At 35.2% G+C, this 22,212-nt stretch overlaps 1 protein-coding gene across 2 annotated transcripts in view; it reads left to right on the top strand.

Annotated features, from left to right (window-relative positions):
- YTHDC1 (YTH domain containing 1) overlaps nt 1-17,260 on the top strand; it is a 39,809-nt gene extending 22,549 nt beyond the window's left edge. For both annotated transcript variants that reach the window (XM_011965383.1, XM_011965384.1), the window contains 8 exons: nt 3,588-3,672; nt 4,872-5,038; nt 7,570-7,652; nt 8,832-8,868; nt 8,965-9,004; nt 9,113-9,175; nt 11,197-11,331; nt 13,336-17,260. In XM_011965383.1, coding sequence (XP_011820773.1) covers nt 3,588-3,672; nt 4,872-5,038; nt 7,570-7,652; nt 8,832-8,868; nt 8,965-9,004; nt 9,113-9,175; nt 11,197-11,331; nt 13,336-13,560 — 835 coding nt within the window. In that variant the 3' untranslated portion in view covers nt 13,561-17,260. The remainder of the gene's footprint in view (nt 1-3,587; nt 3,673-4,871; nt 5,039-7,569; nt 7,653-8,831; nt 8,869-8,964; nt 9,005-9,112; nt 9,176-11,196; nt 11,332-13,335) is intronic.
- Nucleotides 17,261-22,212: the final 4,952 nt, after the last annotated feature.

Here is a 22,212-nt window from a genome sequence, read left to right on the forward strand (position 1 = left end):
TGAACTCTGAGTTTAAATTCTCTGTGTATACTGAGAATTACGTTTGAGCCTCAAAATTAAAACGATTTAAATTTAATAAATACAAATGCTAAGGGCCTTGCTATCAATAACTAACTACTGTTAATATATTTTTCTTTTTCAATATAATAGTTACTAGGTTTCTATTTAAATTGGATATAATAGTAACTAGACTTAAGCTTCTTTACCTGTGATCACTGGATCACTTGTATCAGTAGCATCTGATTGTTAAAATGCAGAATCTTGAGACCCACCTCAAACCTGTTAAATTCCTGATGGTTCAGGTAGTTGGTAGGCACATGGAAGATTGTGACCAGATTAAGTGTCATTTTAGCTGATAAAGACAGGGAGGCATACAAAGTGACTTACTAAGGTTGCCACCTGCAATTAGCTCAAAATAAGGCATAATCTATGAAATACTGTTCATCCAGAGTTACATTTACTGACTAGATGTTATATTCCTTTCATGTCCATTCCAAATAACCCATTTCTCTTTTCATTTAGAGTCTCTCCATTTTTCTTTTTCTTTTTTTTTTTTTTTTTGTGAGATGGAGTTTCACTCTTGTTGCCCAGGCTGGAGCGCAATGGCACGATCTTGGCTCACCGCAACCTCAGCCTCCCAGGTTCAAGTGATTCTCCTGCCTCAGCCTCCCTAATAGCTGGGATTACAGGCGTGTGTCACCATGCCCAGCTAATTTTGTATTTTTAGTAGAGACGGGGTTTTTCCATATTGGTCAGGTTGGTCTCGAACTCCTGACCTCAGGTGATCCGCCCACCTCAGCCTCCCAAAGTGCTGGGATTACAAGCATGAGCCACCGCACCCGGCGTCCGTTTTTCTTTTTAGCATTAATCAGCAAACTACTGTCCAGCCTATAAGAGCCTCTGCATGGCTGGGCACAGTGCTTCATGCCTGTAATCCCAGCACTTTGGGAGGCTGAGGTGGGTGGATCACTTGAGGCCAGGAGTTCGAGACCATCATGGCCAAAAAGGTGAAACCCCATCTCTACTAAAAATGCAAAAATTAGCCAGATGTGGTGACGCATGCCTGTAGTCCCAGCTACATGGGAGGCTAAGGCATGAGAATCGCTTGAACTCAGGAGGTGGAAGTTGCAGCAAGCCAAGATCATGCTGCTGCACTCCAGCCTGGGTAACAGAGTGAGACTGTCTCAAAACAAAACAAAAAACTGTGCACAATTTTACATTGTTTTGTTAAATTTGCCGTATTTGCAGAACCACTTAGGTCAGAGAGTCCCTTACGTGTTCTCAAAGAACTCACAGTAAAGATAAGTTGTATCTGTATGCTTCATAACATAGCTGCTCAGAAGGTAACTGTTTGGTTGTTCCATGATTGCGATCTGAGAAGAAACGATAAAGTAAGAAGGATACATGGATCACAGACCCTTCCATTTTCTTAATTCTGAGCCCTGTTTTGCCTCAGACTTCACAGTTTTCTGTGATGTTCTGGCTGAGATTAACTGTGTTGAAACAGTGCACAGATGTCTCTTGAATATAGTTGGAACCAGTGCCACCAAAGAATCTCAACCCCAAATGATACATCTAGCTTGGCCTATGCTTTTACTTCTACTTGGATTATGGGTATTTACTTGCTGATATTTAAATAACAGTCATAATCCCATTAATTTATAACCTTCTTATATTTTGTTGGCTGTAGATTTTCATTTATTTCTTTCCTATAACTGTTTTAAACTGGCAATTAGAAGAAAAATTTTAATTATTGAACAGAATACAAAGAAAACTAGATACCTGCCTCTGGGTAGTCAAGCTTTGGTGTGGACTTGTTCTAGTCTTTCTGCTTCCGACATCCTGAAAAGGGGAAAAAAAAAATTCAGTATTTTTGACTCACTCTTGATGGGTGAAGTAAGGTGTATATTAGAAAAAGAAACCAAGCTTTTAAGTGATACTTAGTGGGTATTTTCATTACTCACTGACCACTCTTTCATGTATATATATATCACTACCATCACAGAACATACCACCTTGTTAGTTTAACTCTAAAATACTTCTGTTTCCCTGGAAAATGTCAAAGTTTTTCCTGAGGTTTAAAAAAAGTTATATAAGATCTGAGCATTCAGGCCAGGTGTGGTGGCTCACACCTGTAATCCTAGCATTTTGGGAGGCTGAGGTGGGAGGATTGCTTGAGCCCATTTGTTTGCAACCAGCCAAGGCAAAATAGTGAGATCCAATCTCTAAAAAATTAAAGAGAGATCTGAGCAGTCAGTATTCACTTTCAAGAAAATTCATGTAAGGTTATGTGGCATATTCACTGGGTAAAGTTACTTATGTTTTCCTTTTTCTATTATACCTCTGTTCTAGCCGTTCTCTTTGTTTCAGATGTATTCCTGCCTTAGTTCTCTACATAAGGCTTTACCTGGGTTATTTTTCTTTCAAGCTTAACTCATGTACCACTTCTTTCGTGAAGCATTTTGTGATTATTTTTCTTTCTTTGAAAATAGATATGACCATTCTTATTAAAAACAAAACAAATCTTCTGTATTGTGCACATAGTACCCATTCTCTTTGAAAATTGTGTGTGCTTGTTTTTTTTTTTTTTTCTTTGATGGCTATGGAAGAAAGGTTAGGGATATAAACTCTTTTATCTTTCTCGTCTTTGTATGTCCTTTGGCTGAACAGTTTCATTTGTGTTGTAGGTACAGTGAATAGTTCTTTAAAGTATTTATTTATTTTGGCATTATTTGTTTTATGCACAGGCAGATAAAACCTTAAATACTGTTAATTTACAATTATATCTTGGCAGCTAACAACTGTTGATTTTGTGTCATCTTTGTATTCATGTGACATTGTGTTAGGTTGACAAAGCACTATAAAAATACAAGGTATCTTTTTAAGTTTGGTGAGACCATTTTGTCCTATGGCTCAGAGATCTTAAAACCAGGTTTTTAATATTTAAATTATGTAGATACTGCCTTTGAGTTTCAGTAAAGGGCATAATTAATATAAATATATGCATTTATAAATAATTTATTGCACAACTCAAGCCATTCTATGGGTGGTGAAGAATATTGCCATATTGAATGAGGGAGTACACTTGAACAGGGAAAGCAGCCTCCAACCTCCAACTGAGAATAGGGGACACTTCTATTTTCATTTGGTTTTAATAGCTGGGTTAAGGTACAGCTTCTTTTTGGTCAGTTTTAAGTTTTTTGAGGTCGTAGAGGAAAGGGATATGCTGAATATTTTATGTGTCATTTCATTTGCAAACTGCGTAAAACAACTATAAAGTAGATGGTGATATTCTTTTTTATCAAAGGAATAGATTCAGGCTCAGAGAAGAGAGCAGGCTGGGGTTTAAGCCCCGAGTTATCTTGGTTCTCAAGCCCTTGCTCTTAAGTTTTTTTTAGAAAACCGGAGAATATGGAAAAAGTCTCTGAAGAGGCTTTCTGTAGGGAATAAACTCAACCACTGTAAGTGATTTTTAAAATTTTAGTCATATTTAAGTTACAATTAATACAGGAATTCACTGCTAGAAGTAGTATAAGGTCCTTAAAGGATTCTGCAGAAGAATGTAATTGATATTACTTTGTGTTTAGGCGTGAATTACCCTTCACTAAGTCGGCTCATCTCACCAATCCTTGGAATGAACATAAACCAGTAAAGATCGGACGTGATGGACAGGTTTGTGGTTTTAATTGATTCTTTAAGAAGCACATTTAATCGACCCTTTTAGAGGTCTTCATTGATGTATTTGTTTTAACCATCTGAGATCATGTGAGAATTTGAAAAAATAGTCTTATCTGAAGTTTATAATAACTGATTAAGACTAATAAGACATCCATTAATGTTGAAATATAGGCAGCTTTGTATGGTACTTTCATTTGATATAATTGAAGAAATATTTCTAAAGAGAATTTGCCAGATTAAAAAAATTTTTTAACTATATTATCACTGTTTAACAGATTCTTCAGTTTCTGTAATACATTTTAGAATTGCCATTTAGTATATGTGCTAAAGTTTTCTGAGTAGAAAGCAGCTTTCTGAAAAGATTAAATATATGTACTCAGGTTTTCAAGTCTACAAATGGAATTGAAAATGTAGAGTAATTGAAAACCAAAACCTTTGACCCTTGTAATTGTCACATGTAATTCTGAACCAGAAGTTTTGTTTTATTTTATTTTTTAATTTTAATTTTTTTGGAGACCAGGTTATGAGAGTGGCAAATTTTTGTATTTTTGGTCAAGACGGGTTTCACCATTTTGCGAGGCTGATCTCAAACTCCTGGCCTCAAGCCATCCACCTGCCTGGGGCTTCCAAAGTGCTGGAGTTATAGGCATGAGCCACTGTGCCTGGCCACACAAAAGCAATATGACATTTTATTGCTCATAAGTAAAAATGTTTTCACTTTTTCAATTACAAATAACTAAAAATGATTTAATTTTAAAGAGCCCATAGATTGGTCTGCCTTTGTGGTAAATCTAATGTATTTCAGTGCACTTAGATCATAATTATCAAAGTTGTTGGTACACACACTAACGTGTTTTTTCTCCATTGTATTAAATGACTTTGTCCTGGTATTTTTGTATTTTGCACAAAGAAATAGTCCCTTCTTTTCAGAGGGTGATTGTCACAGAATTTTAAGCAACTGCATTTGTGTATTTAATTTTGGCGATTCTACACTTTCAATTTTTACCCTTTATATAAATACACAAAACACTTTTGAAATGTTTCATAAATCTGGAAATCTTACTGGAATTGCATATGATCATCAACTTGGGAACAAAACCTCCGAGTCAGTTTTTGTTCTGGTACATCAGGAAAGTGCAAGTCTGTTGAAAGGGTCTGTTTTTGTTTTATAAATTACTGCTTTCCTATTCTAGGAAATTGAACTTGAATGTGGAACCCAGCTTTGTCTTCTGTTTCCCCCCGATGAAAGTATTGACTTGTATCAGGTCATTCATAAAATGCGTCACAAGAGAAGAATGCATTCTCAGCCCAGATCACGAGGACGTCCATCCCGTCGAGAACCAGTCCGGGATGTGGGAAGGTTAGAAACGTTCTTTGGACTGATAATAGGCACATGTATCAGAATAACATGATGGAGGAATATGATTCGTCAAAAGTTTGTCCTGCGGTAAAGAAGAAAGAGAAAATCCTCAAATCAAGCTGCATGGACTAGTTTGTGGCTTCATTGAGGATTTCACATGGTCACCTTGGTCTCAGTCATTTTTCAAGAGGAAAATGGGGATCTTTCCTTATTCTGAAAAAAGTATAACCAGTGATAACCAGTTTAGATTAGATAATACTCTGATAATACAATGTATACAATTGAAATGAGGTAGGCATTTGTTGCTAAGAACAGGCTAGAAAGGAGGAAGAGGAGGAAGTCTTTATTTGCAAAAATTGTTAATATTTTTTAAAAAGCCTTTTCTTTCAGGTATGTCTCTGGATAAGCCTTATCAGATATGGGACTTTTATAAAGGATCACTAATATTTTTTCAGAAGATGACGCCTCATTTAGAGGATAAAATATTTTAAGTTATTTTGATACTCAAGAGGAGCATTATTGGGACTATTTCAGATTTTATCACCGTGATGTGTTAATCCTATTGCCAAATATTCTCTAACATGTACCCAGTGAATTCACACATCTTGCTGAGCTTCTGAAAACAATAGGTTCTTTCCAAAGGGGATCAAGTGGCCCTGGGAGACCCGGCAACAAACCAAAAAGAAGGGCTGTTGCTGTGTCTGTTTACAACTTTTCCAGATGCTGGCAGTACCTGTGGACTTAAAGTGTTTTTTAGAGGATCGCCATGGTTATTGATCACTACTTTATGAACTAAACAGCATTTTCCAGAAAAAGGGGGTTTAACTTGTTACAGAATTGGAGAAGTCTTTGCAAAGGACTGATTTAAGCCCTTCTACCCAACACCTTCCCCTGTGTAGATTTGCATACAGCTAAATCTAAAATATTCTGCTAAAGACTATTGGATGTATGGTTGATGGGATGAAACCTTTGGTTAAATTTCCTTTTGGTGGAAACATCTTGTGGTAGGTACAGATAATCCAACAAGAGTCCCCATTTCTTTGAGCTTAAAAAGGACACTGTCGAGTAGGTAGGAGGAAACCTGGCAGAGCCCCTTATTTTTGGCCTAAAAGGACTGAGCACCAAGATGTCTTTTGAAGTTTTAAACTAAGAGGTTTCCAGTGCAATACAGTATATACAAGTGAAGTTTTTACCTCAGTTTTGCAATGGACTGCAAACTATACTTATTACACCACTACACCTTCTCTCAAGCCTGCCAGGGCCTCCATTTATGTATGTGGCTTACAGCTTAAAGTCAGTAGTTGGACTACTATATGAACTGTTACTATCATGTTTTATACCGGTCGTAAATGCACTCCCCAAACTACAGGAAAGCGGTATGTTTATTTTTTAAACCAGCTTTTAATTTTCTTAGTATTATTTATTGTAGATGCAACTGTTTTTATTCTGTTGGGGGGGCTTGGGATTATTGCACTTAACTTTGCAGTTTGAATGAACTGTGTTGAAAAAGTTAATGAAAGTAGTTGGTATTCAGACAAATAGCTGAAAACTAGTGAATGCCAGGTTGTTATCAAGTTTTTATTTGACATTAAGGGTAAAAAGATTTATTTTCTAAATATTTTGGACTTTTTTTTTTTGTTTAACTTTTATTAGCTGCTAAGTAAATTGAAGTGTATTTAATGATGTGTTAAGTAAACCCAATTTATGGAAGACAGTAAAGAACAGCCCTCTGTAGTCAGTAAAATTTCACCTTCTAAAGAATATATTTTGAACTAGTTTTATGAACTCTGTTAAAATTCTGACCCATTACTTGCCGATTTATAAAAAGCCAGTTTTATTTCAAGGCATTGTCTCTGGAAAAAAAAAATTCCCTTAATTCTTAAATGTCATTAAATGTAGAAAGAAAAACTAAATGTTATTAAGGAATATTAAGAAATTAGTTTTTTAAACTATTAAGATTTTAAAAACTTTCCTGTAAAGTTGCTTTTAATAAGTATCAAATTTTCTGTATGATCATGTAAAAATCATAATTTTGTGCAAAGCAGAGGAAAAATAAATTCTTAATTTTGTTTAGACTTAACCTAAAATGACATAAGTTTTAAATATATAGATTTTAGAGTTACATATTGTACAATGATGATAGGTTTTTCTAATTTTTATTTTTCAACTGAATGGCGACTTTATTTGGGAAAGTGTTTTTAATTGTTAAACTGGTATTTAGTTTGAGAATGGCTCTGTTTACTTTTGTTTAGACTACTAAAATGTGATTTACATGTTTTGATTGGATTAGCCTGCAATTTTCTCATCATAGCATGAGATGGCAGAGAATATCTACTTCCAGCATACATTTAAGGTTTGGTTTATAGGAATTAATTTGAGAATCAAAATGCAGGAATTTTAAAACTAAAAATTAAGATGTTAAAGTAAATAATGGGTTATGTTTTGTACTTATCTCTGTCAGAAACTCTTACTTTACTATTTGTTCTCCCAGCAGTTTTTGGTTTAATTTCTAATGTGTCTAATTTGTGTAGGCGTCGACCAGAAGATTATGATATTCATAACAGCAGAAAGAAACCAAGGATTGACTATCCCCCTGAGTTTCACCAGAGACCAGGTTAATATTTTATAATCCTGCAGATATTTGATTTCAAATTATTGGAAAAAAAATAAAATAAAAAAATTATAAACAACCCTCACAATCCTGCAGTTTTAAAAGTGAAAAAAATTCAGGACCTGACTATTTAAATCTTGGGAAATTTTAGTAGTTCTCATTAGTGTAATTCTTCCCTTTTTGTCCAGTCTATTCCGGTGTAGCTCATCATATCCTATTACCTGAAATTGCCAATTTTGCAAAAATGCAAACTTATCTGCACATGTGTTTAAGATTAAATGTAGTTATGAAAAGCAATTACCTTATATTCTATCAGGCTTTTTCATAAAAATCTTTATGTCTTTGGAGAGGAATGGGAAGTATTTGATACGTAATCTCTAAATGTAGCTTTTCAATTAATCTATCCCTTACTGGAGTTTGAGAGAGCAAACTATATTCAAGAAGGGATATCATGTATTTAGAACAGAGTCAGTGATGCACTTGTGAAACTTAGGCAGTTAGGAGATTGATGTTAGTGATCGTTGTAGCACTATTATGTAACAGGTGGCTTGATTAGCCTCATTCTTCCAAAATAGGATGTCCTGTTGTAGAAAGTGAAAATAGTTTTTCCCCAGTAACATGACCACTCAAATGTTTCTACATTTTTATTTGTTAGGTCCTTACTAAAAGAAGCAGGGGAAGGAATATTTTTCTAATCACCATCGATTTTTCATTTTCAGTGTATACATCTTCATTTTTGCAACTTTTGCAATTTTTTCCCTCCCCCTTAAGTTTACATTTTAAAAAGCTTACTGGTTTACTTGGTAAGGCCTACATATACCCAAGCTGGAAAGTAAACATTTAAGGAAGTCCTGTCATACTGTGTTCAAGATAGTTCCTGTGCCCTTACCTTCTCTGTGATGCAGAATGAAGAAATTTTCTGATTAGCAAGATTTGGACTGTGAACGTAGAAGATACGTATATGAAAGCTTCTCTAGCAGTTTACAATTCTATGATATAATTAGTTATTTTCTAGATTATCATGTAATCTGAGAAGAAAATTTGAAAATGGGATAATAGTAACATCACTTAAAGTACATATTTCATGGAAAGAATTGAAACGAGTGGTAAGGAAGGTTTAATTATAATGCCATAATAGAAAAATATAAATTTGATTTACTAAAATGCTTGATGTTTGAACAGGGTATTTAAAGGATCCACGATACCAGGAAGTAGACAGGTAAGTCGGGTTCACTCTTGCCTAGCTTTGAATTACATTCTTGGAACTAGTTTATGAATTACCTGAATTTAGTTTCACAAATCTTATTCCCAACAGACGATTTTCAGGAGTTCGCCGAGATGTGTTTTTAAATGGGGTAAGCATTTCATTTTATCTATTTAATGTAGATAAAATCAGGCTCTGATTTATTTTGCAGTTCTGTGATAATTTTTAATTATATTGACATTATCATCTTTCATTTTAGTCCTACAATGATTATGTGAGGGAATTTCATAACATGGGACCACCACCACCTTGGCAAGGAATGGTTTGTATTATTCTATTTTTATAAGTTACATAACTTCATTTGCCGTTCTAATATTTCAGGTGCTTACTCAGAATATGATTGTTATAGTTGCTCATTAAAGAGACTTAAACTGGCTGGGCGCCGTGGCTCACACCTGCAATCCTAGCACTTTGGGAGGCTGAGGCGGGCAGATGACCTGAGGTCAAGAGTTCCAGACCAGCCTGGCCAACATGGTGAAACCTCGTCTCTACTAAAAATACAAAAATCATTAGCTGGGTGTGGTGGCGCGTGCCCATAGTCCCAGCTACTCAGGGAGGCTGAGGCAGGAGAATTGCTTGCAATCCAGGAGGATTGCAACACTCCAGCCTGGGCAACAGAGGGAGACTCCATCTCAAAAAGACTTAAAATACAGATTTTTGGTGATAAATAATTGTATGCTGTCTTTCAAACTAAAGACCAAAAGCTCATTTGTGTTAATAGTACAGGCTTCAGAACTGTAATAGCGTATTATGGTAGTGATTAGTAGTGCAAAATCTGCTTGGGTTCAGATATATTTCTTGTTCTTCCCATCTCTGTGACCTTGGGTAAATTTCTTAATACAACTCTTAGTTTTCCTCATGTGTAAAATTCCGTAGTTGGCTTATCAAATATAATATTTAGTACTTACTCTGTGGAAGGCACTGTGCTTGTTCTGATTATGTCATGGTGAATGAAATTGACATCGTGATTGTCCTGGTATAGCTTAACATTTAATGTAGTAGTGTCATTCTCATTGTCAAGAAGATAAATTTACAAAGTACATGTTAAGTTTAGCATAGTGCCTGATCTAATATTCACTAAATTTTCTGTGTAAAATAAGATTAATTAAACCCTGATTATTCCTGCTTTTTAACTATTTCCTTTAAGAAAACTTGTCTTCTTAGAGTATATTTTAAGATATTGAAGATAGCTGAAGCATTAATTTTCAAAAAATAAAAACCTGGAAGTTTAGCTTCTACTGTTTTCTTACATTTTAATTTATCTCTTTATTTTAAATGCTATATGTTACATGGCCTCTTCATCTGACTTTTGTGTCTCTTTAAGGTATACAGTTTTATACTATTGTATGCAGATGATTATGAGACTTTTTCCCTTTATATTCTGGGAAATTTAAAAAATTTAATATGTGATCTTGATAGTAACTGTGAAAGTAATCTTTAATTTACCCTCTATTCATTTTTTAATGGCATTTAAAAGTTAATTTGCTCCTGGATTTTTTTTTTTTTTTTTTTTTTAAGAGACAGGGTATCATTTGGTCTCCCAGGCTGGAATGCAGTGGTGTGATCATAGCTCTGTGCAGTCTTGAACTCATGGGCACAAGTGGTCCTGCTGCCTCAGTTTCCTGAGTAGGTGGGACTACAGCACATGCCACTGTGCCTGGCTAATTTTTTATAGAGACAGGATCTCACTCTGTTACCCAAGTTAGTCTCCAACTCCTGGCTTAAGGGATTCTTTTCCCTCAGCCTCCCAAAGCATTGGGATGTGGGCATGAGCCACCACACCGGGCCTGTTGAAGTTTTTAAGAGTAGATACATACAAAGTGGTTAACCAGTTTACCAGTTGTAGAACTTAGGATGCCTGATGCCATATGTCTGCTTCACCACTTAACAGTAGTGTGACTATAAGCAGGTTAATTAACTCCTTGTTGCCTCAGTTTTCCCTTTTGTAAACTGGGAACAATAGTATTTATCTCATAAGGTTGTGAGAATTAAATGAGACTAGTAAAGTGCTTAGAACAATGCCTGGCTCACAGTAAACACCATGTGAGGGTTTGCTATTTCCCTTAGTATTTATATGATAGGAGTAGAAAAATGTTGTATCTTAGAAGATGTGTAATTTTCAACAAACAAAAAGGATATTTTGAAACACCTTAATGCCATAAAATAAATGTCTAGTACAGATTCACTTTTTTGGGATTGGCATTTTGGATGAAGGTTTCTAAGAATGGCTTGTTTACAAGGGTATTTGGTAGATTCTTAATGGGAATGGTTTTCCTTTTTTAGCCCCCTTACCCAGGAATGGAACAACCTCCACACCATCCTTACTATCAGCACCATGCTCCACCTCCTCAAGCTCATCCCCCTTACTCAGGACATCATCCAGTACCACATGAAGCAAGATACAGAGATAAACGAGTAGTAAGTGCACAAGGAGGCAAAGGTGTGAGGGAACTACTTAGAATTCTGTAGGTAATTTAAATATGGGGAGACCACAGTGTGGTGAATGACAGACCATTGCATATTCTTAAACTGCAGACTATTTTGGAGTAATTCCTAGTTTGTTTTTATTAAAAATGCCTGATTATGCCCCTTTGGATTATATAGGTAGAATATATTTATTTTACTGATCAGATCACAAACTGCTTAAGGCAAACACCTACAAATAGAACCCCTTTTAGGCAGTACCTAGGCTATGTTCTTTCCATATTGAGACCTTAATTATGCTGTGTAATTAATATTGTTAATAGGTATTTCTGAACTTTTTGTGTATTCTGATTCAATTTTTGTAGGATAGATAGTGTATATTAAGTTAGCTGGTAAGCTGTAATCTCATTTAGTCATTTGTTTTTATTTTTACCAAGTGTTAAAGCTAGTAACTAATGAATTGTTTTACCTCTGGTTATTGTGATGTTAACAAAGAATAACCGGATGTTACGATATGTAGCAGGTATGTCCTTTATTCATTGATTCTGTTAATTATTTGATAAGATTGATGTGAAAGCTTTTTTTGATGGCTTCAAAACAGGACCAATGAAAAAAAGACTCTAGTTTGAGTTGTCTGGGTTTTTAACTAGTGGGGCTGAGTTTATTAAATGCTTTTTTTTTTTTCCCCTAATAGTACTTTTATTTTAAAAAGTGGAATTGTCTTCTGGCAGGTGTTGGAAGCATAATTCATATGCATATAAGATTGATAGCCTTAGAGAGGTAGTTTTGTTGTTAAACTAAGTAAGATATGCAAGTTAGAATTTTTTTTCCACCCTCTACTTATGGTGATGAGTGTGTATGGGGCCAAATAAAGATATTTTTATTTTCCAGCTTAAGATGACGAGTGGGCCTATTTGTGAGAATCAGAGTAGCTTTCTGGCCTTTGAGACATTTTTATGTGTTGTCAGTAATTTCCTTATCCTCATAAAGATAGTAATTTTCTCTAAATCAAGTCATATCATGACCTTTAACATTGTGTAAAATAATTTGAGGGTACTAGTTAACTGATTCACAAACTTCAGTAGTTTATTTTCAGTTAGGCATACAAGAAAGAAATACACAGTCTATCTATAATGAAATCTTAGTTGACTAGATGGGTTGTGGTGTCTTAAAAATTCCCATAACTGATCACATGACTTTTAAAATAGGAAGTCTAAGATTTTTTTTAATTTGTTTTTCTGAACTGTATTTATCCTTTTTAACAAGTTCTATTTTATGGATCTTTATGTAGTGATTTTTTGGTTAGTATACATATTCTCTGCTTATATAATCACATATATAAAAGGTAATGTGGGATTGTGTTTTCGAATCCTATTTCAGCTAAATTTTGAGAAAAGACCAAAATCAGTAAGACGAGCTGAGAACTAAGAGCAGAAAGTTTAAAGTAGAGCAGAGGCCAAGTTTAGGAGCAGCCACAACTTTTCTTGCACATCACTTAGTTGTAACAATTTAGTTTGAAAGAAAATCTGGAACATAATACTCTCAGTTTGTAAAATTGAAGTTGGTAGAATTGGAGGAAAAAATGTCGAGCTAGCCTGTGCCAGAAAAACATTGATGACATTTAGCATAATTGGCAGTATATATAGATAATAGTTGAAGGTCATCACTAATTTCTTTGGCCTAAATCTTACTGTGAAAGGATCAGATGGAAAAGTCATTAAAGTTAAGTAGAAAACTACATAAAGAGATTTGAGTAATCTGTTGTAGATGTCTAATGAGACATCATCCTTTTTCTAAACCATGTCAGCACATTAACCTTCTGTGAATTAATTTATTATTGCATTTCCTTAGATTGTTCTCTCCGCCAATTATAATATAGAGACTTTTTTCTTTTTTTGTATTTTAAAATTGTTTATATAAATTTTTTTTTCCAAATCAGGGATCCACTTATACTATTTGCATTTTTGACGTACCTAACACATTTCTTCCCTTTTCTAGCATGATTATGATATGAGGGTGGATGATTTCCTTCGTCGCACACAAGCTGTTGTCAGTGGCCGGAGAAGTAGACCCCGTGAAAGAGATCGGGAACGAGAGCGAGACCGCCCTAGAGATAATAGACGAGACAGAGAGCGAGATAGAGGACGTGATAGAGAAAGAGAAAGAGAGCGATTATGTGATCGAGACAGAGACCGAGGGGAGAGAGGTCGATATAGAAGATAATGGGCTTTTGGAAGCACTGATTGTTTAAAGATACAAAAAATCTTGTATTTTTTTTTGTGTGTGTTTACAAGTAGTAAATTTATTTTCAGCTGTCTACCTATAAAGTTCATTGTGTAGAAGGATTTATTATGACCCCCTTTGTTCCAAGCATGCAGTATCATAAGAACTGGAAAAACTCAAATCCGCCAAAAATCCACAGTTGACAGTTGAATTGACACTTTTATTGGGGCAGAATGGAACAGTCCAAGAATGTAGATATTGATTCTTTCTCCATAAATGTTCTTATAGTGTGTTCATCCTAGAGTTATTTTTTTGTTTGTTTTTTTCTTTTTGGATCTTGATTGATAACTGCCATGATATTTTGCTTTGATGTGTTTCTACATGTAGTTGCACACGGTTCAGTAAAAATAATGCTGCTATCAAGTATGCAAATGTTGAAGTATGATGGTTTGACTGTATGGCAGTGTTGTAGCAGCCTCTTGTTTTTTTCCCCATTGCCTCTTTTTTAAAAAACTTATAAAGTCACTTTTTATTTTTCCTCAGTCTTCAATGATGAGAGCAATATTAAGAAGACATTGCTATCTAATTTTTAATCTTTTTAAATGAAAAATTCCTATGTTCAGTAGCGTGGTTGATGCTATTGTTTAGCCTTCCCCTCCAAATTGTATACATTGGCTTGGAATGTTCACAACTTGCGTGCGTGGCAGCGGAAGACGATTCCCATATTCTACATTGCTACTGTTTTGTATAAAATAAATTGGTAAAGATTGACAGTTATCTTTTGTATTTTTTTCTTATCCAGTTACTGGTTTGTTTTATTATGCAATAATGGACATAAAAATACTTTTTGTTGAGGAATTTTAGGAACCCCATTTGCCTTTTTTGAGGCACATTTTAGCAGAAATGATTGACCTAGGCCTATTGTATTAAAAACTTCCTTCTATTTCTAACATACACAGAGTTATGTTAGTAGTTTGGTTAAGTATTTATACACCTGATAACATTTTTGAGTCTACTCAGATCACAGAATCGTTTATTTAGGTTTTGTATTTGTTGTTTTAGTCTTCTGTAAGTGAACTACTTTATACGTGCTTTCTACTTTACTTCATAAATAGACTTTTAACCCTCTTATATTAGTTCTGTATTTTAAGTTAACTGTCCAGCTCTTCCAGTGGTAACCAGCTATAACATAGAAATAGAGCCGCTCAAGAAAACAATGTATGAAATAATTTTTTGAATCTTAATTTGAGTTATACCTGGAGTTTTGGCCTTTGGAATTTGGCCTTTATAAACATTAGGAATGTTTGAATGTTTGACTAATTTTTTTATAGTATCAAATTTGCACTGTTTTATATTTATATTGACCTGAAAAGAAGAACACAGGCACTTTACTCTTAAAGGATATTTAAAACTATAGTTTTACTGCATTCATATTCATACCAGCATGTAGTATCTTCCCTGCATTCACACTAGTTTTATTTACAGTGACAAAACTAAAGCCTAAGGATTTGTTTTAAATCTGCATTGTGGTAGAGAGGAAAAAATACTTTTAAGGAAACCTGTGTTCTAGTTTTGTCATTGTCTTTAATTAAACCTGTTGATGATATACGGTAAGTCACTTCATTGGCATTTTGTATTCATCAGTAAGCTAGTCAAGATGATATCTACAGTTTTTTAAGAATTTCTGTAACCAGTTACACAAAACTGGTAGGTAATATTAAAGGTATTTTCCTGAAATAATAGTAATAAATACTGAGCACTTTGTATGCAATAGACACTTTGTGCTTTTATATACAGACTCATTTAAATGGGCTCAGAGAGGCTAGTAAACTTGCCAAAGATCAGAAAGGTAATAATTGATGGGCCAAGATTTTATCTATGTTTTTATTTGGTGTTTCTAAAGCCACCTCATCACTTTTGAAAAAACAGCATATAAATATGCATCATTGAGATGGAGTCTCTGTCGCCCAGGCTAGAGGGCAGTGGCACGATCTCGGCTCACTACAACCTCCGCCTCCCAGGTTCAAGCAGTTCTCCTGTCTCAGACTCCCAAATGGCTAAGACTACAGGCGCTCACCACCACACCCGGCTATTTTTGTAATTTTAGTGGAGACAGGGTTCCACCATGTTGGCCAGGCTCGACTCAAACTCGACCTCAAGTGACCCACCCACCACAACCTCCCAAAGTGTTGAGATTACAGGCGTGAGCCACTGCACCTGGCCTGAGATTTTTAAACATTAATATTTCCTTCAGGCTTAATTTGCAGCAGAGGGTTTTTCTAAAGTGCCATCCAATTAGATGTTAAGTTATGCTTTGTGTGTTGAGTGTTAAAGAGCTTAGTATTGAGTCAATCTATTTTAAAAAGCAATCAAGTTTTTACCAGGTGTCTGGCATTACTCTAAACAGTTGTGTTGGCTCATGTAATCATCACTGTTTTATCCTTTCCTGACTTTTTTTTTTTAATAAAGTTACAGGAACATTGTATAAAAAATGCAAGATACAGGAGAGGATATAAAAATCAGAATTTTTTATTTAATCGTACACATTTATGACAGCTTTTTGTCACCATGGGAGACATGGTTTCTTTCATGTACTGTACAGTGCTGTGATTCTAAAAATCTACATTAGTATGATGTGTTCAGGTGAAAAACAGAAAATTCTGTCATTCAGAGTTTAGAAATCCAGTCAAGGATTTTATTGGCTGGAGTAATAGTTCAAAGGAGTAACAATTCAAGCATGTAATTTTTGGATTTGATTTCCCCCATAATGGCTTTTTATCAAGCATGGTCTAATTTTTTAGAAAATGGCCATTATCTCCAAGCTTCCATTATCTATGTAGTTTCAGTGGCAGGAGAGAGACCATTTTCCTCCCAGTGTCCATGACAATTCCCCCGAAGGACTGAACAGCCATGTTGGTCCTGGAGCAAGCCCTAAACCAATCTGTATTTCCAGGGAAATGGGGTCCTTTGACTCCCAGCATGGGAAGCAAGAGAGGCAGATCATATGGTCACCTCTGTGAGGATTACATCAGGAAGGACAGTTTCCAAAACACATGGACAGAGAAAATCTAGCAGATGTCCATTAAATCAGGATCTCATACAAGTTATAACACTTGAATGTCTGACTTTTCAGAGTATTGGCCTCTTGCCCGTGGAGATACCTACAGTATTCTGCTGTAGAATGCCGTGGTCTTTCTGAGGGTCACGTACATCCTGTCTTTTATAATGTTAAACATTGAGTCCTCAGGCATGTCAGGTATGGAATTGAAAGGAAGAAGGAACTGTTGCCAGCACTTAACTGACCAAGCTAGTTCCCTGACCCAATGTAAAGGTGACTGTGACACACATGGATAATTTTATCCTGATGTTTTAAGATTTTGTTATTTGGATAGGAAACATTCCAAATGCAGTTTGAAACATACTAACATTGAAGCACATAGAAAAGAACTGGCTCAAGTTTAGTCCGCAAATTCCTTATAGTAGGAATAGGAATCCTTAGAGTATAAGCAATCCATGCATAGTATTCTGTTATCTATCATATGGATCATTTAATCTCTAATTTTTTGGGGTGGGGATTCTCTTGTTTCTAAATCTTACACTTTTTCTTTCCCTTTCAGTTTCTTCCGTGTCTTAAATATAGATTATTGACTATTTTCTTAAATACTAATCAATATATTAAATACTAATATCTTAAATACTATTGACTGTCTTAAACATAGACTATTGACTATTAAATATTTTCACTTGTAACCTTCATACTAGAGATTTGAAAGATAGTAAAAAAATAATAGCTCTGAAAAGCTAAGGAATATACAACATAAAAAAATGTCAGGCTGGGTGCAGTGGTTCACGCCTGTAATCCCAACACTTTGGGAGGCTGAGGTGAGTGGATCACCTGAGGTCAGGCATTCAAGACCAGCCTGGCCAACATGGTGACACCACTCCTGTACTAAAAATACAAAAATTAGTGAGTCATGGTGGTGCATGCCTGTAATCCCACCTACTCGCGAGGCTGAGGCAGGAAAATCGCTTGACCCCAGGAGGCAGATGTTGCAGTGAGCCAAAATTGTGCCATTGCCCTCCAGCCTGGGCGACAAAGTCGTCCTTAAAAAAAAAAGAAAAAAAAGTTATGGCAACAAAAATATACATTGGGAAGAGGGTAAAAATCTGGAATAATTCTATATGATCTGTGTTGTTGCTAGCTTAAAATAGTGTATTACAACTATAACATGTTTTATGTAAGCCCATGGTAACCACAAAGCAAAAAATTACAGCAGATACACAACGATAAAAGACAAAGCTTATTAGCACTACAGAAAATTACCATATCACAAAGGTAAACAGAGGAAGAAATGAACAAAGAATCTACAAAACAAGAAAACAATTTTAAAATGGCAAAATAAGTCTTTACCTGTCAGTAATAACCTTGATTGTAAATAAATTATCCAATAAACAGAGTGATTGAATGGATTAAAAAACAATATAACTACGGGCTGCCTAAAAGAGACGCACTTCAGCTTCCAGAACACACAAAAGTTGAAAGTATAAGAATGGAAAAATATATGCCATACAAATAGTAACCAAAAGAGAGCAGGTGTGGCATAATATACAATAGATAAAAAGAAACTTCAAGGTAAAAACTTACAAAAACAAAGATGGTCATTAATGATAAAGTGGCCAATTCATCAAGATGACATAAGAATTATATATGCACCCAACAACAGAGCACCTAAATAGATATAGAAAGTATTGGCCAGGCGCGAAGGCTCATTCCTGTAATCTCAACACTTTGGGAGGCCGAGGCAGACAGATCACCTGAGGTGAGGAATTCGAGACCAGCCTGACCAACATGGCAAAACCCCATCTCTACTAAAAACAAAAATTAGCTGGGCTTGGTGGTGGGCACCTGTAACTACTCAGGAGGCTAAGACAGGAGAATCTCTTAAACCCGGGATGCGGAGGTTGCAGTGAGCTGAGATCACACCATTGAACTCCAGCCTGGGCAGCAGTGAGACTCCATCTCAAAATAATAATTTAATGTACGTGAAGAAAAAAAATAGACAGCAATACTATAATATTCAGTGATCTTAATACCCCGCATTAAACACTGAATAGCTCAACTAAACGGAAAATTAAGCAAATACTGGATTTGAACGGCATTCTACACCAAATGAACCCAACAGACATATAGAACTTACAATCCAAGAGCAGCAGAGTATACATTTCTTTTCTAGTGCACATACCACATTATGCCTCAAAAAGCTAGAAAAAGAACTAAAGCCAAAGTTAGCAAAAGGAGGAAAATAATACACATCAGTAAAATAGAGAACAGAAATACAGAAAAAATAAAAGCCAAAAAGTAATCTTTGAAAAAATAAGATCAGCAAAACACTAGCTGGACTATGACAAAAAGAGGGAAGACTCAAATAAATAAAACATGAAAATGGAGACATTACACCAGATGCCTCAGAAGTAAAGTATTATGAAGGCCTATTATAAATATATGCAACAGGCCGGGCGTGGTGGCTCACGCCTGTAATCCCAGCACTGGGAGACCCAGGCGGGTGGATCATGAGGTCAGGAGATCGAGACTGTCCTGGCTAACACGGTGAAACCCCGTCTGTACTAAAAGATACAAAAGATTAGCCGGACGTGGTGGCGGGCGCCTGTAGTCCCAGCTCCTTGGGAGGCTGAGGCGGGAGAATGGCGTGAACCCGGGAGGTGGAGCTTGCAGTGAGCCGAGATCATGCCACTCCAGCCTGGGGACAGAGCGAGACTCTGTCTCAAAATAAATAAAATAAATAAATAAATAAATGCAACAAATTGGATAATCTAGAAAAAAAATGATAAATTCCTAGAAAAATATAACCTACGAAGATTGAGTTAGGAAGTAGTAGAAAACTTGAACCAATCCTTGACAAATCAGTTGAAGAAGTCATTAAAACCCTTCCAACCAAGAATAGCCCAGGACCAGAAGGTTTCATGGCCAAATTATACCAAATGTTCAAAAAAGAATTTTTATCAATACTTCTTAAACTCTGTCAAAAAATAGAAATAGAGAAGATACTTCCAAACATTTTATGGCATCAGAATCCCCTTCATGTCCAAGGCAGACAAAGACACTGTAAGAAAAGATAGCTATAGGACAATATTTCTAATGAATATTTATACAAAATTCTTTAATAAAATATTAACAAACAACTAAACCACACATCAAAAAGAACGTACATCATGAGCAAGTGAGGTTTAACCCTGGCATGCAAGACTGGTTTATCATATACAAACCAATGTGACACATGAATTATCAGAATGAAAGATTAAAAACCACATGTCCCTTTCAAATGATGCAGGAAAAGAAGTTAACAAAGTTCTGCATCTTTCCCAATACTTTCAGGTATAGAAGTAAAGTTTCTCAAAATAATAAAAGTCATTTATAAAAAACACACACAGGTAATATATCAGTGGAGAATGACTGAAAGTTTTTCCAGTAAGATCTGGTATAAGGTGAGGATTCTCACGCTAATCACTTCTATTAAACATTGTACTTGAAATATTAGCAAGAGCAATTAAATAAGTGAAACAAATAAAGGACATCTAAATCAGAGGTAAAACTATCCCTATTTGCAGATGATATGATCCTATATGTTGAAAATGCTTAAAGATGCTTAAAAAACACTGTTGGAGTAAATCAGAAAACTTGCAGGATACCAAATCAACAGAGAAACAAAAGTAACATTTCTATAGACAAATAATCACCTAGCTAAAAAAGGAATCAAGAAAACAACCCCATTTATAACAGCACACACAAAAACAAAAGAATACATTTAACCAAGAAGGTAAAAGATTTGTACAAGGAAAACTACAAAATACAGATGAAAGAAATTGAAGACACAAATAAATGGAATGATATATCTTATTTATTGATGGGATTAATATTTTTTAAATGTCCATACTACACAGGGCAACACATGGATTCAACACTATCTGTACCAAAAGTTTAATGGCGTTTTTTACAGAAATAGGAACAAAAATTCTAAAATTTTTATGGAACCTCACATATACATATAGACAGACGCCCACACACAAACTGAACAGCTAAAGAAATACTGAGAAAGATAAAGTTGGGGACATCATACTTCCTGATTTAAACTTATGTTACAAAGGTGTAATAAACAGAATTATACTGGTAACAAACAGAAACATGGACTAATGGAAGACAATAGAAAGCACAGAAATAAATGCAACATATATGGTCAACTAAATTTTGAGCAGGGCACCAAGTGCACACGAAGGGGAAAATATAGTCTCCAATAAACAGTGCTAGGAAAACTGTATTTCTACCTGCAAAAGAATGAAAATGAACTCTTATCTCACACTATACATGTGAGATACACAACAAAAATCAACTCAAAATGAATAAAACACCTAAATGTAAGACCTGAAGCCATAAAACTCCTAGAGGAAAACATAAGGGAAAATCTCTTCAACATTGGCCTTGGCAGTGATTTTTTGGATATCATACTAATAGTTCAGAATACAAAAGCAAAATATATAAATGGGATTACATCAAATTAAAATGTTTCTTCACAGCAAAGGAAACAATCAACAAAATAAAAACGCAGCCTCCAGACTGGGAAAAATATTTGCAAATTACATATCTGATAAGGGATTAATACTCCAAATTTGTAAAGAACTCTTATAACTCAATACCAAAAAAAACATGAATAACCCTATTAAAAAATGGGGAAAGGACCCGACCAGAAATTTCTCTAAAGGAAACAAAAGTAGCCAATAGGCACATTAAAAATTGCTCAACATCACTAATCATCAGGGAAATACAAATGAAACCACTATGAGATATCATCTCATATCCATAAGAATAGCTGTTATCAAAAAGACAAGAAACAAAAAATGCTGGTGAGAGTGTGGAGAAAATAGTGAACCCTAGTTCGCTATTTGTAAGAGTGCAGAATGGTGCAATCATTATGAAAAACAGTACGGAGGTTCCTAAAGAAATTAAAAATAGAACTACCATGTGACCCAGCAATCAATCTCTCTTATGGGTATAAAACAAAAAATGAAAATCACCACTTTGTAAAGACAGCTGCACTCCCATGTTCATTGCAACAGTATTCACAATAGCCAAGATAGGGAAACAACTTGTGTCCGTTGACTGATGAGTGGATTTAAAAATTTGTGTGTGTGTATATATATATATTTATATATATATGTATGTATTTGTGTGTGTGTGTGTGTGTAATATTATTCAGCCTTAAAAAGATGGAGATGTTAACATTTGCCACCACACGGATGGACAGAGAGGACTTCATGCTAAGATAAATAAGCCGGAGATAGAAACAAAAATACTGCATGATTTCCCTTACATGTGGAACATATATTTTTAAAAAGATCTCAGATACACAGGGAACAAAACAGTGGTCGCCACCAACAGGGGTGGTGGGCGGTGAGAGGAAATGGGAAGATGTAGGTCAAAGTATACAAATTAGCAAATATGTAGAATGAGCAAGTTTAGAGATCTAATGTACAAGATGAGGACTATAGTTAATAAAATTGTATTACGGACTTTTATAAAGTAGATTTGGCCGGGCGCGGTGGCTCAAGCCTGTAATCCCAGCACTTTGGGAGGCCGAG

The sequence above is a fragment of the Mandrillus leucophaeus genome, unplaced genomic scaffold (assembly GCF_000951045.1).
Source record: "Mandrillus leucophaeus isolate KB7577 unplaced genomic scaffold, Mleu.le_1.0 Scaffold722, whole genome shotgun sequence".
NCBI classification, from domain to species: Eukaryota; Metazoa; Chordata; class Mammalia; order Primates; family Cercopithecidae; genus Mandrillus; species Mandrillus leucophaeus.